The following is a 12,062-nucleotide window of genomic DNA, read 5'->3' on the forward strand; positions in this document are numbered from 1 at the left end:
GCAAACCAAACAGTGCCTCAGCTTTAATGCATTTTCTAAGAACTCCAGCTGAATAAATGTAGTAAAAAGTGCAGTATTTCCCTGCAAAATGGCATAATATGGTACTTGAGTAATTGTACTTAGGTACTCTCCGGTTCGTCTGACCTGCAGATAAACAGATGAAATCTTTTATGTTTTGTGAGTTTATCAGACAGTTAATAATGCAGAGCGTCCGTCCGGCCGCCTCTCGCTCTGATCCTGTTACCTGCTGCCTCCAAATAATTCATCAGGCCTCCAGCTGGAGCAGCTGGCGTATTGATCCCTCCGGATCAATGTTTTATTCAAAGTTCCAGTCTGGAAATAATCCGAGAGCAGAAAGACGTAGATTTCCAAAAATGGAGAGTGTGAAGAAAAAGCTTCCTGTGATTTTGTTGCAAAGTGAATGTTGGTCATTCAGGACGGCAGAAAACCACAGAAGAAGAGTTTGAGTAGAAGCTGTTAAATTCTCAATCAGATGTGGTCGACAGCGTCAGTTTGCGGGTTTCCTGTGTCGATGTGGTTTTATTTCATTTTAAAGTTTTTATCTTAAAAGTTTCTGTCCGTAAGTAAATCAGATCCTTCACCGCGTGATCTTTGTCCTTTGCTTGATTCTTCAAATTTCCCTTTTTTTGCAGACTTTTCTGGCTGCGATCAACCAGGTCTTCCCTGCAGAGGACGATGTCAACAAACATGTGGAGGACAACTGTAAGTGTTCTGCTGCTGTTCTGTAGTAGTAGTATTAGTAGTAGCAGTAGTAGTATTAGTAGTAGCAGTAGTAGTATTAGTAGTAGCAGTAGTAGTATTAGTAGTAGTAGTAGTAGTATTAGTAGTAGTAGTAGTAGTATTAGTAGTAGCAGTAGTAGTAGTAGTAGTAGTAGTAGTATTAGTAGTAGTAGTAGTAGTAGTAGTATTAGTAGTAGCAGTAGTAGTAGTAGTAGTAGTAGTATTAGTAGTGGTAATAGTAGTATTAGTAGTAGCAGTAGTAGTATTATTAGTAGTAGTAGTAGTATTAGTAGTAGTAGTAGTAGTATTAGTAGTAGCAGTAGTAGTAGTAGTAGTAGTAGTATTAGTAGTAGCAGTAGTAGTAGTAGTAGTAGTAGTATTAGTAGTGGTAATAGTAGTATTAGTAGTAGCAGTAGTAGTATTAGTAGTAGCAGTAGTAGTATTAGTAGTAGTAGTAGCAGTAGTAGTATTAGTAGTAGCAGTAGTAGTATTAGTAGTAGCAGTAGTACTCAGAGGCCTCGTGGAGATTTGACTGTGCAAAGTTTCCTGATGTTGGTGTTTGTGAGATGCTCACTTCTTAAATCTTCGGCAGGTGTTTTGTGTGTGTGTCAGTATTACTGCAGTGAAGTATTAGTACCTCCAGGTCGTCCGTGTATCACCTTCTTCTTCTTCTCTCTTTGTGTCTCTCAGGTTCTTTGATGTACTTGAATGAAGCCACTCTGCTCAACAACGTCCGAGTGAGATACAGCAAAGACAAAATTTATGTGAGTACAGACATGAGGAGCAAAGCTGCTCTTTGTACTTCGTCCACAGTATTTTAAAGTACTCTGATTGAGGTTTTACAACATTTTAATGGTCATCTTGATACTAATTGATTGATTGATGATGGATTCTAAACCTGGAGCCTCTTTCTGAGCTCAGAGAGGTGATGTAACAGAGGGAAACCTGCTGCAGTATCACACAAAATGTCTGTTTTAACCTGCCTGCAACACCTTTGGGTGGAGCGCGCGCACACACACACACACACACACACACACACAGGTACTTATATGCAAACACTCGTTTTTTCACTTTCACTCGCCGACACTCATCTCTCTCCTCCACATACCGTAGATAATGAATGCACCTTAAAATCCAGACAGGTGGGATCAGCAGGTGAAGGTAGACACGAATACGCCGGTCAGCTGTGGGAGGTAGACACACACCTCTTACCTGCAGGGGTTCATGCCTGAAAATGCCCAGAAAGTTCTGACTTTGTAGAAACTTTCCTGATGTGAAGCTCAAATCGGTCCTCACAAAGACAGAACTGAACACTCAGGTCAACACACAGGGCTCAGGTGTGTTTCCAGCTTCATCCTCTGATGTGATCCAGCTGCTGTGAGTCTGACTCACGCTGACATCTAGTGGCTGAAGGAGGAACTGAATTAAACTCTAAAGGACTGTTTCAAGCTTTTTATTCAGAGTTGTTCATTTCACAGCTTTAAAGCAAACCGCGGCTAAACGCAGTGTGGTCACGTGACCGTTTCCAGCTTCAGAAATTAAACCGCCGACTGTCGGGCAGCAGAGGTTCATGCAGGTGTTTGTGTGACTGTCAGAAACAGGCCTGCTTATCTCTGAGCCTGTCAAGTGTAACACACCACGTCAGGTCTCGTTTGCCAACAACCTGGAGGTACTTGTACTTTACTTGAGTATTTCCAGTTGATGAAGCTTTATGCTTCTACTCCACTACATCTCAGACTAAATCTCAGGTTTGTCCGACAGCTTTAGTTACTCGTTACCTTTCAGATTACGGTCTGAAAAGTAGATGACAGCACATCAGCTGGGACACACTGAAAACGTGAAACGTGGTAACGAGGCCGCACGCCGGCTTCTGTGTCACCTGACGGGCTTTCTCTTCTTCTTCTCCTCGTCCAGACGTTTGTAGCCAACATCCTGATCGCAGTCAACCCGTACGTTGACATCCCAAAGCTTTACTCACCGGAAACCATCAAGCAGTACCGGGGCCGGTCTCTGGGCACGCTGCCGCCGCACGTCTACGCCATCGGTGAGTGGACGCCAAACAAAAAGTCTAGTTCTTGTTGTTTTATTGGTTTGTGTTCTCGCGTTCGTCAGGCTGAACTGACTCTGCTGTTAGAGGAGAAATCCACCGAGTCACAGATGAGGGACACCTGAGAGGATTTATTATTGATTAGCTATCAGCCAACACGTCATGTCAAAGTGAAGATGGTTCTCACCGCCATGATCTCTTCTCTTAAATCTAAATTCATACCAATCTGTTTGATTTACGCTGCTGTATCAATGAACATCATTGATCCTCTGCAACAAATGTCCATCATCTCCTGTTGTAGTTTCCAATCTGTCCACCAGGAGGCAGTCAGCGCTCAGATTTCCCACAGTCCCCTGAACATCACAGTTGTTTGTATCATCACTCAGACTGACTTATCGCCTCCATATCGGCGAGGAAAAAAGGCTGTTTTGGAGTTTAATATCTGCTCCATTATTGGGGTCAGGCTCGTGTCCTTGAGGCAGAGGAAAGTCTAATCTAACAGCTGCTTCCGTCTGTGTTGCTCGGCCCAGCTGATAAGGCGTACAGGGACATGAAGGTCCTGAAGATGAGCCAGTCCATCATCGTCTCAGGGGAGTCCGGGGCCGGCAAGACCGAAAACACCAAGTTTGTGCTCAGGTGAGGATGATGCTGCATGTTTGTGAGACGAGTCGCAGCAGGTTTCAGCCGGCGTCTGATCATCAGATGTCCTGAAACGGATGTTAGTCATGCTTCTTCTTTTCAATTTGTGGCATGAAGGGGTCAAAAGGAAAAAGTGTGAAGGTTAGAAAAACAACTATGTGTTTGTACATTTGCACAGATTATAAAAAATAGTCAATGCCATAAAAAAGTACTATTGCCAATATTCTTATGAGAAAACGACTAATGTCAAATGTTGTATAGGATAAAAAATGCACAGCGTAGTAAAAATACTGCTGATGATCCTCGGCTGGATCCGGTCTGCGGTCTCAGCTCAGCAACCTGCTGTAACACACATCGTGAAGATGATTTTAAGCTTCGCCCCGACTGTTTGTGTCCCCCGACAGATACTTGACGACCTCGTACGGAACAGGCCAGGACATCGACGAGCGAATCGTGGAGGGTAAGATTCTCCTCTGCTCCTCAGTCGCTTGAAGTCAGCGTTTCTCCTGTTTGTGACTCCGCTTTTTTTCCCGTCTCTCATCCCGCAGCGAACCCGCTGCTGGAGGCGTTCGGAAACGCGAAAACTGTCCGGAACAACAACAGCAGCCGCTTCGGAAAGTTCGTGGAAATCCACTTCAACGAGAAGGTGCGCTGCAGCTGGAGAGGAATAACAGCGTCAGAGTTCGTTTAACACAGAGCTCCACAAAAAAAAACAACGTTATGAATTAAATATGATGCCTAACAGCTATGGTTATTTAGCATAAACAGTTTATATTGATCTCCAGTGATGATTATTTATGAGCGTCTCTGCGTTCATGAATAAACACAATATTCCCCGAATCACCGCAGAGGCTGACACAGCAAAACTCTTTTGTCTCTGCATCTGTTGTGTATTTCCATGTAGTTTTCATTCACACAGTCTGACCTGTTATATTGTTGTTGTTTTTGTTTGTGTTATTCTTGATTTATTGCTTTATTAACTGTTTGCTCCATGTAAACTAATACAAAACCTGATGTTTCTGCTGTTTTACTGACATGTTCTTTAAAAGTAGGTCATTAATTATAATGATAAAGAGGATCAGATCAACATGTCCTGACAGCCCGAAGTACTTTAACTCAAGTAGTGTACTTAAGTACAAATTAGTACTTGTACTTTACTTGAGTATTTCCATTTTATGACATCCCAGAAGCAAATGTTATGTTTTTCATTTTACTTAGTTACTTTTCAGATTACAGTTTTTCATTCCCTTCCTGTCCAATGAAAACCACGTATCTCCACATGTGAGCCTGTAGATTAAACTAACATTTTTCTGCACCATCAATACTTAAACTTTTAATACTTTTGGTGCATTTCACTGATAGTACTTGCAAACTTTACATTACTTTTCCAAAGTAATGCAGGACTTGTACTTGTAGTGGAGTATTTTCTCTGTTGCTTCAGTGGAGGATCTGAAAGCTTCTTCCTCCACTGGATGTTAAAACGTGTTTCCTGTCTGTGTTTGTGTTGCCAGAATGCCGTCGTTGGCGGCTTTGTGTCGCACTACCTGCTGGAGAAGTCGAGGATCTGCAGACAAGGCCCCGAGGAGAGAAACTACCACATCTTCTACCGACTGTGCGCCGGAGCCACTGAGGACATCAGGCAGAAGTTCCACCTCAGCTCCCCGGACACGTTCAGGGTACGAACACGTCACCGTTTCCGTCGTTACAGGTTGTCCAAAAAGTATGAAAACACATCAGTGAGCCTCACTGTCGCACCGGCTGACATCATTCTTCAGTACCATGAACACACACACTGAAGTTTATTTTGATTCAGTCCCACACACACACACACACACACACCGTCCTGCTGCCATAAATTCTCACTGGAGCACCAAACGTGGATTAATCCTCCGCTGAAAATAGTCCCCAGCAGATTCACTTTTTCCTCCTGTGTGATAAAAGCTACAGCGCGCAGCTGTTGTTGAAGCTTTTTAAAACAAATTGAATCGATAGTAGGAACCAAGAGCCACAGACAGAGGAGGGAACCTTTGAGGGACGGACGACCGCTGCTGGCTTTAATGGGATTTGCTGACGGTCAGGAAAATATTGATTATCGCCAAATTGAGCTGTTTCAGAAAGTCGTGTTGTGCTGTTTTTTGTGTCCCTGCAGCTTCTGTTTCTGCATGGCAGTAGTTTAAACCAGCAGCCTGCATGCAGTACAATGCACATTCAGCATTTACGGGCATGAATTATTCATTTGGTGGTGCAAACGATGTGCAGTGCTAATTGCACAATACAGATACTGATACTGATTCATGTGCATGTGTTATTATGTAAAAGTGTCCCACCTGATTCCACCTGTAAGTGTGAACAACAGCCTTGAGATGTTTAGTTTAAGTGATGTTTGAGAGAAACATATTTAGCAAAGGATTTTTCTGTGTTTTCATCCGATCGATGCTCTGCAACATCTGGACGAGGCAAAAAGAGATGTGCTGTCACAAAGCTTGTCCGGCTTGTTGCGTTGTTTTAGCAACGTTTTGACTCTTTTTTAGGTAAAATCCACTTTCTTAGTTCTTTTTTAAATCCTTTGTGATCAACATTGAAGATTTTCTGAGTCAAAATTAAACCAGCGTTTTTAGCGCGAAAGCTTCTTCTCCCAGATTCCTGTAGAGCTCCAACATTTGGTGCCCATGAATTCTCAAACGGACCAATGGAAAAGCTGCCAGGAGGATTTCTGACGACCTCTGAATCACTGTGATTGTTGTTTATGCACACTCCAACATTCAAAGTAAAGCAAAATGCTCTCATTCTGGCCACTTCCTGCTCTCACGTCTGTGTCTGTGATGGACACCAGAGGGCAGCACTGAGCCATCGCTGAGCCCAGCTGTTTGAGCTCTTCATTAAAGCTGGAGCCCATCTGCCTGCTGAACTCACTCTGTGCTGTGTAGGATCAAACGGCCGTGTTCACCATCAGGTTCGTCTCCCATTAAACATAAAGTGTTCACCTCTAGTAATAAACAGAGAAATGTGCAGTAATGGCTGCAATAAAAATGGATAATGCACAGATAACGGCTGTTACATTTCTGCTGTTGCTCAGATGAAAGAGCGGTGTTGACCTTTGGCCGACTCGCCTGTCACTGCGCTTAAATTTAATTTGTTGAGATGCTCTGAGTAAACAGCAGCTTTCTCTTCTGACAGCAAATACACTGTAAACCCTTTACTGGATAATGTTACATGGGTGTGAAGGTGGAGGGAGATCGAGGGGAAGTGCAGACATGAAAGTGTGTCCGGATCAATGCGAAAGGAAAAAGTGAAATTAAATGTCAAGAGAATTGTGATGAAACACAAAAACAAAACAAATCCAGACACCAGATGGTTCAGAGGACAAAGAAACCCAAAAGACAACAGCTCATTAATCACAATGGAACAAAATTTACATCACAATAAATAAGAGTTTTGAGTAGTAGTTTGACATTTTGAGAGTATCAGTCAGTGTGGTGCGTTCAATGTCCTGTAACTGTCAGGTGACGTGCATCTAAAGACACAACATGGAAAATTTGTGCTGCACTTCTAGTAGTAGTTAGCACAGGAAGTTCAAAACTGGTTTCACAAGAGTGAAAAGATGGAGAATAAAAAAAACTTGATAATAACAGTAAAAATAAGATAGAATAAGGATGAATATGAAGATGGTGCATAACACAAGATGGAGAATAAAACCACTGAATAATAGTAATAAAATAAAGTCTAGAGTTCATAGAAGGCATAAAATCATGCAAAATCCAACATTTTACCGTAGAGCCAAGTAGAAATGAAGGGTTGTCTCTAATAAAAGCCTGCTTCAGGTGAAAACCTGTTACCTTCTGTAAGGTAAATGAGCAGCCTGCTCAGTATTTGAGGATATAGTGTGACGTGCAGCCGTCAGCCTCTAAATACAGGGACTGAAAACTGAAGAAAGGTTAGAGGAGGGGAAGGAGGGCCAACATCAGACCCTGAACAGGCTTCATCTTTGCTCACCCGATCCTCTCAGAAAAGAGCTGAGTCATACCGGCCTGCTCTGTTGCTGGAGGAGAAAAAAAAAACAAAACATTTTTTGAGAACACTTTCTTTTTTACAGAGTCATCCCTTTATAGGCAGCGTCTCAGTTCAATAGTCTATTCTCACCTGCGTCATTCTCGGGTCTTAAAGTGCCGACGCTCGCTCTGTGGTCTCCGCCAGTGTCCCCCTGCAACTTATTACACCTCCTGCAATCACTTCAGTAGCTTCTAATGGCTTCATATATCTACAGTTTTCCCTGCTGGTGGGGAAAGTAAAGAAAATTCACTGAGTTCTCTGATAATAGCGGTCGAGGATGAGCTGAGCGGCCGTGATGAGCTCCTTAACTTTTGTTTGTGTGCCAGAGGGAGGGATGAGGTGCGTTCAGGTCCTAGCAAGTTTGTTCAGGGCGTTTTCTAAATGTCTTTGGTGTAAAGTGATTCAGTGCGAGCAGATAAGACCTGAGAGAGTGCAAACACCCAGAGATGAGAGAGGTGTGCGCAGTACTTTGTGTATCTGCAGGAGACGTGAGAAGAAGGGAGGGAAGAAGTATGCAAAAGAAGGAAACTGAAGGAAGGAAGGATAGAGGAAGCTATGAAGGAAGGAAATGGCTTCAGAGGAAGGAAAGAAAGACAAAGGAGTAAAGGAAATAAAGAAGATAAGAAGGCAGGACATAACTAGATAAATAAGGAAGAGACAGCAGGTGAGAAGGAAGGAAAGAAGAGTAAGAGGAGTGAGAGATAACGATGGAGGGAAAGGAGGAACCGTGGATGGATGAGAGGGAACACTGTGACACAGTAGATGTGGCCACTGGACGAATGCAGTGGAGCTAAAAGTGCAATATTTCTCTGTGCTGGAGCGAACGGTGACTGTGCAGCTCAGCAGCCTGCAGGGCGACGCCGGCCTGTTCTGATCCACTGAACAAGCACAAAGCAAGAGGGACAAAATGGAGGCTGTTCCATCTGCAACCTGTTGAAGATGGAGGGCTGAACGAGGCTCAAGGCCCCCCCCCTCCCCCCGGCTTCTCCCGTCATCACAGTTTTTGTTTACGTCCATCTGCTCCACCCGAAGGACTCGCCTCTCCAAACCAGATGAACCCCGGCTCCAACCTCCCGTCCAAACACACCTGGGAAGTCTGCGTCGCGGCCGTCATTACCTCGATTCTCTGCACATGGCGGGGGAGGCCAGCTGGTGGAAAGCCGTTAAAACTGATGTGGAATCAGTTACCCGCGGCTAATCCGACGGGATTGTTTAATGTGCAAAGGCAAATGTGATTATTGAGATGCATTCGGAACAATTGACACCAGAAGCCGAGAGATTCTTCCTTTGACGTCTCCAGTGGACGAACGCCGCAAACGTTCTCATGCTGCGTTCACGTAGAACGCAGATGGACAAAGAAACAAAAGAACCCAACGGGGCCGCAGCACGGAAGATGAAACACGCATGAAAATATGTTGCTATTTATGTGATTATTTGCAGCTTTCTCTTCATATCTTGTCCCAAGTGTTAAATTCCCATCGCCCATTTAACGTCACCTCCAGATGCCACTAAATCTTGGATGGAAGTCGGATGAATTCCCTTTCATAATTAATCAAATCTGCCTTTTTATCTGCTGTATGTTCTGTCTTGTTCCTCATTTTATAAAGATCTTTGAAACTGTTATTCATGGAAGTGCTCTGTAAAAAGGTTTAAATCATTGTATTAATTAAATGAAGTTCAGTGGGAATCGATGCTTTCTGCTCATGTTTCTCTCTTCCTGTGTGTTGCAGTACCTGAACAGAGGATGCACTCGCTTCTTCGCTTCCAAAGACACGGACAAACACATCCTGCAGAATCGCAAGAGCCCAGAGGTACAGCATCCAAGTTTTTTTTGTTATTCGTGCAAGAGGGTAAACAGTCATGTGGACAATACGAGTGGAAGAGGCAGAAGTTAATTTAATGATGAGCTCATGTGTTTTGATGACGCGATTATAAAACTTCATGTCACAGAATGAAGAAAAATGCCTGTCAAACGTTCAGTTTACAGTCAGCACAGCAGAGGAGAGCAGCGACGCGTCCCGCCTCTGACGTTTCTGTTGTTTCACTGCAGAGCTTTGGTAGTGAGGCAGCTGTTTGATCAGATTACACCATTACTGAGATTATCGAGCAGAATACTAATAAAAGCCACCTGTTCAAAGATGGGTCTTCTGGGAAAGATGCACCACCCTCACAGAGCACTCGTGAATAACCGAGCAGCCCCATGTGCTCGGAAAGAGTTTCGATATTCCGAATTTGGACATAAAGTGACAGCAAAGAGCCTCGAATGAGATCAGATAAATCTGAGAATGAGAGAGTTCATTCAGAGGAAGACGTTTCCCCTCTGGTTACCTGGAATAAACAACCTCGTGATCAGTTTCTCTCTCTTTGCTGCATCTTAAGTCACCACCAATCGCTCCCTCTGACTGTTGTCTTGTAAGAGCAGTTTTGTCCAGTAGTGGAAGAAGTACTCAGATCTTTTAGTAATACTACAGTATTAAAAGGTACTCCGTTAATATCTGCAGAATGTTCTTAAAGCAGGGAAATGAAGTCCCTACAGCCAGGAAATGGCAAAAACAGTGGCACAGAAGAGTCAAGATAAATAAAATTTTAAAAAAACCTGTAAGTATATGAACACCTACAGATTATACAAATCTAACTTTCCATAAAATTTAATTTTCTAGGATCACTGCAGCTGTCACATAAATGAAGTGGAGTCGAAAGTACAACATTTACCTTTGAGATGTAGCGAAGCAGAAACATAGAGGAGCATAAAATTAAAATACTGGAAGCTTAATTGAGTAAATTTCCTTCACAGCATTGCAGATGTGAAGCTCACTTGTCAGTTTCCTTCAGTTCATGAACTTTCAAGTGTTTTTATTTCCCTCCAGCGAGTCCTCTTATTGTGTTAGTGTTACACAGCAGCTGCAGAGTGTTCCTGCCCCCCGTGCTTCAGTCTCAGTCTTAATAAGCTCATGCAAACTAAGAGCAGAAAAAGCGGAACCTCTCATCGCCCTGTGGCTCGTAACAAAGGAAACTGTCATTCTCAAACTCCATTAGCGCCTCCTTAACGCTGACTCAGCAGATTCAATTTAGATCTGCTGCCTCCAGCTCCTGCTTTCTACCCAGTGTTTCCCTGAGTGTGCGGGACAGTTTGCACCTTTGATTTACAGCCCGTCACCTCCTCTGCTGTCTCACGCTCACTGTCTCACGCTCTTCTTCCGTCTCCTTCACATCCTCGTGCTGTTCGCTCAGTATCTCCTCTCGTTTCCTCGTCAGGTGTGATTCTGGTTAATGGTTTCTGTGTAACCCCCTGAACGTGGAAACATCAAACCAGTCCTCTGATCTGACTGCTTATTGCAGCAGAGAATTATTTTTTCTCCCTTTGAACGTAAACATAAATGTTCACACGTGTTTCTACAAGTCGTGAAATTACTTTGCTCAGCTGATAAAAGCATCAAAAATCAATTCTGAGGTGAAACCAGAGAGCACATGGACCTTTATCCAGAGACAAACAAGAGTATTCTGTACAGCTAGAGACGTGCCAGTGCCCCCTAGAGGCTGCAGCCTTCATTGCAGCCAATATCACAACACTTATCATTTAGCGAGTCCTTGAGCTTCACCGGTGTTGGAGCTAGAAATGTAAGAGTGATAGAGGAAAGGTCACGGCTGATGAACATGAACATGCTCATTAATCATATATGCAAATACAACATTTTATGGACTGACTGTGCAGGATGCAAGACTGTGCTCACTGCATCAACACTCCAAAAGGGATTTTTTGGGGAAAAAAAAAACTATATTAAATTGCCAGTTGCAAACTAAACAGAAGTTCCACTGACGTCAGTTACACAGTGATGTAGATTATATATAAATGCTAACTAGAGCCCAGCTGAGGCTCGATTTTAGGGGCCAATATTCAGGAGTGAGAAATTCTGATATGAAGTTTAACAATTTAAGATGAACTTCGTTGTCCGAAGTGACGTCAGTGCGCTGAAAATTAAACTTCACTGGAAATTTAATCCTAATAAATCTCCACAAGCATATTTTTCTGCATTATCTGACATATCAGCCAATAAAATGGACCCACTGATTTCTCTGTTGAGCTCTGTTGCTAACATCTGCTAACATTTGCTAACATTTGCTAACCATAAGCAGCTCCGCAGTTGGATTCATTGCAGGAATTGTTTTGAAAAGCTGTTGCACATGACTTTGGTTTGTGGCTGTGATGAAGGACCTTTCTTGCTTGCGGTTTGTTTTCATAAAAACTTGTTTGCAGAAACTTGTTAGCAAAGCCACGTTAGAGTGTGTGTGTGTGTGTGTGTGTGTGTATTTGTGAGGGCTTGCTCCTTTAAAGACATGAGCCTCACGACCAAATTATCTCAACAACAAAGACCCTCTCAGATATTTTATTGGTGGTGTTATGTTTTGTAGGCTGGAATCCCTCGCTGCAAACCAGCCATATGCTTATATAATCGAATAATTTTCAGAATAAGGTTAGGAGCTTTTATTCAAACAGCAAACATTTTAATTAGCAGCCTGGCTGAGAGCCACAGCGCAGCACAAAGGCGGCTAATAAGAAAAGCTCGTCACATGAAATGAGCTCCTT

General features: G+C 43.2%; 1 protein-coding gene across 4 annotated transcripts in view; it reads left to right on the plus strand.

Annotated features, from left to right (window-relative positions):
• LOC143335896 (unconventional myosin-VI) overlaps positions 1–12,062 on the plus strand; it is a 115,007-nt gene that overhangs the window by 22,226 nt on the left and 80,719 nt on the right. For all 4 annotated transcript variants that reach the window (XM_076755563.1, XM_076755566.1, XM_076755567.1 and 1 more), the window contains exons 3-10: positions 654–723; positions 1,432–1,505; positions 2,656–2,785; positions 3,319–3,424; positions 3,832–3,887; positions 3,976–4,073; positions 4,939–5,103; positions 9,208–9,288. In XM_076755563.1, coding sequence (XP_076611678.1) covers positions 654–723; positions 1,432–1,505; positions 2,656–2,785; positions 3,319–3,424; positions 3,832–3,887; positions 3,976–4,073; positions 4,939–5,103; positions 9,208–9,288 — 780 coding nt within the window. The remainder of the gene's footprint in view (positions 1–653; positions 724–1,431; positions 1,506–2,655; positions 2,786–3,318; positions 3,425–3,831; positions 3,888–3,975; positions 4,074–4,938; positions 5,104–9,207; positions 9,289–12,062) is intronic.

The sequence above is a fragment of the Chaetodon auriga genome, chromosome 18 (genome assembly GCF_051107435.1).
Source record: "Chaetodon auriga isolate fChaAug3 chromosome 18, fChaAug3.hap1, whole genome shotgun sequence".
In the NCBI taxonomy this organism is placed as follows: Eukaryota; Metazoa; Chordata; class Actinopteri; order Chaetodontiformes; family Chaetodontidae; genus Chaetodon; species Chaetodon auriga.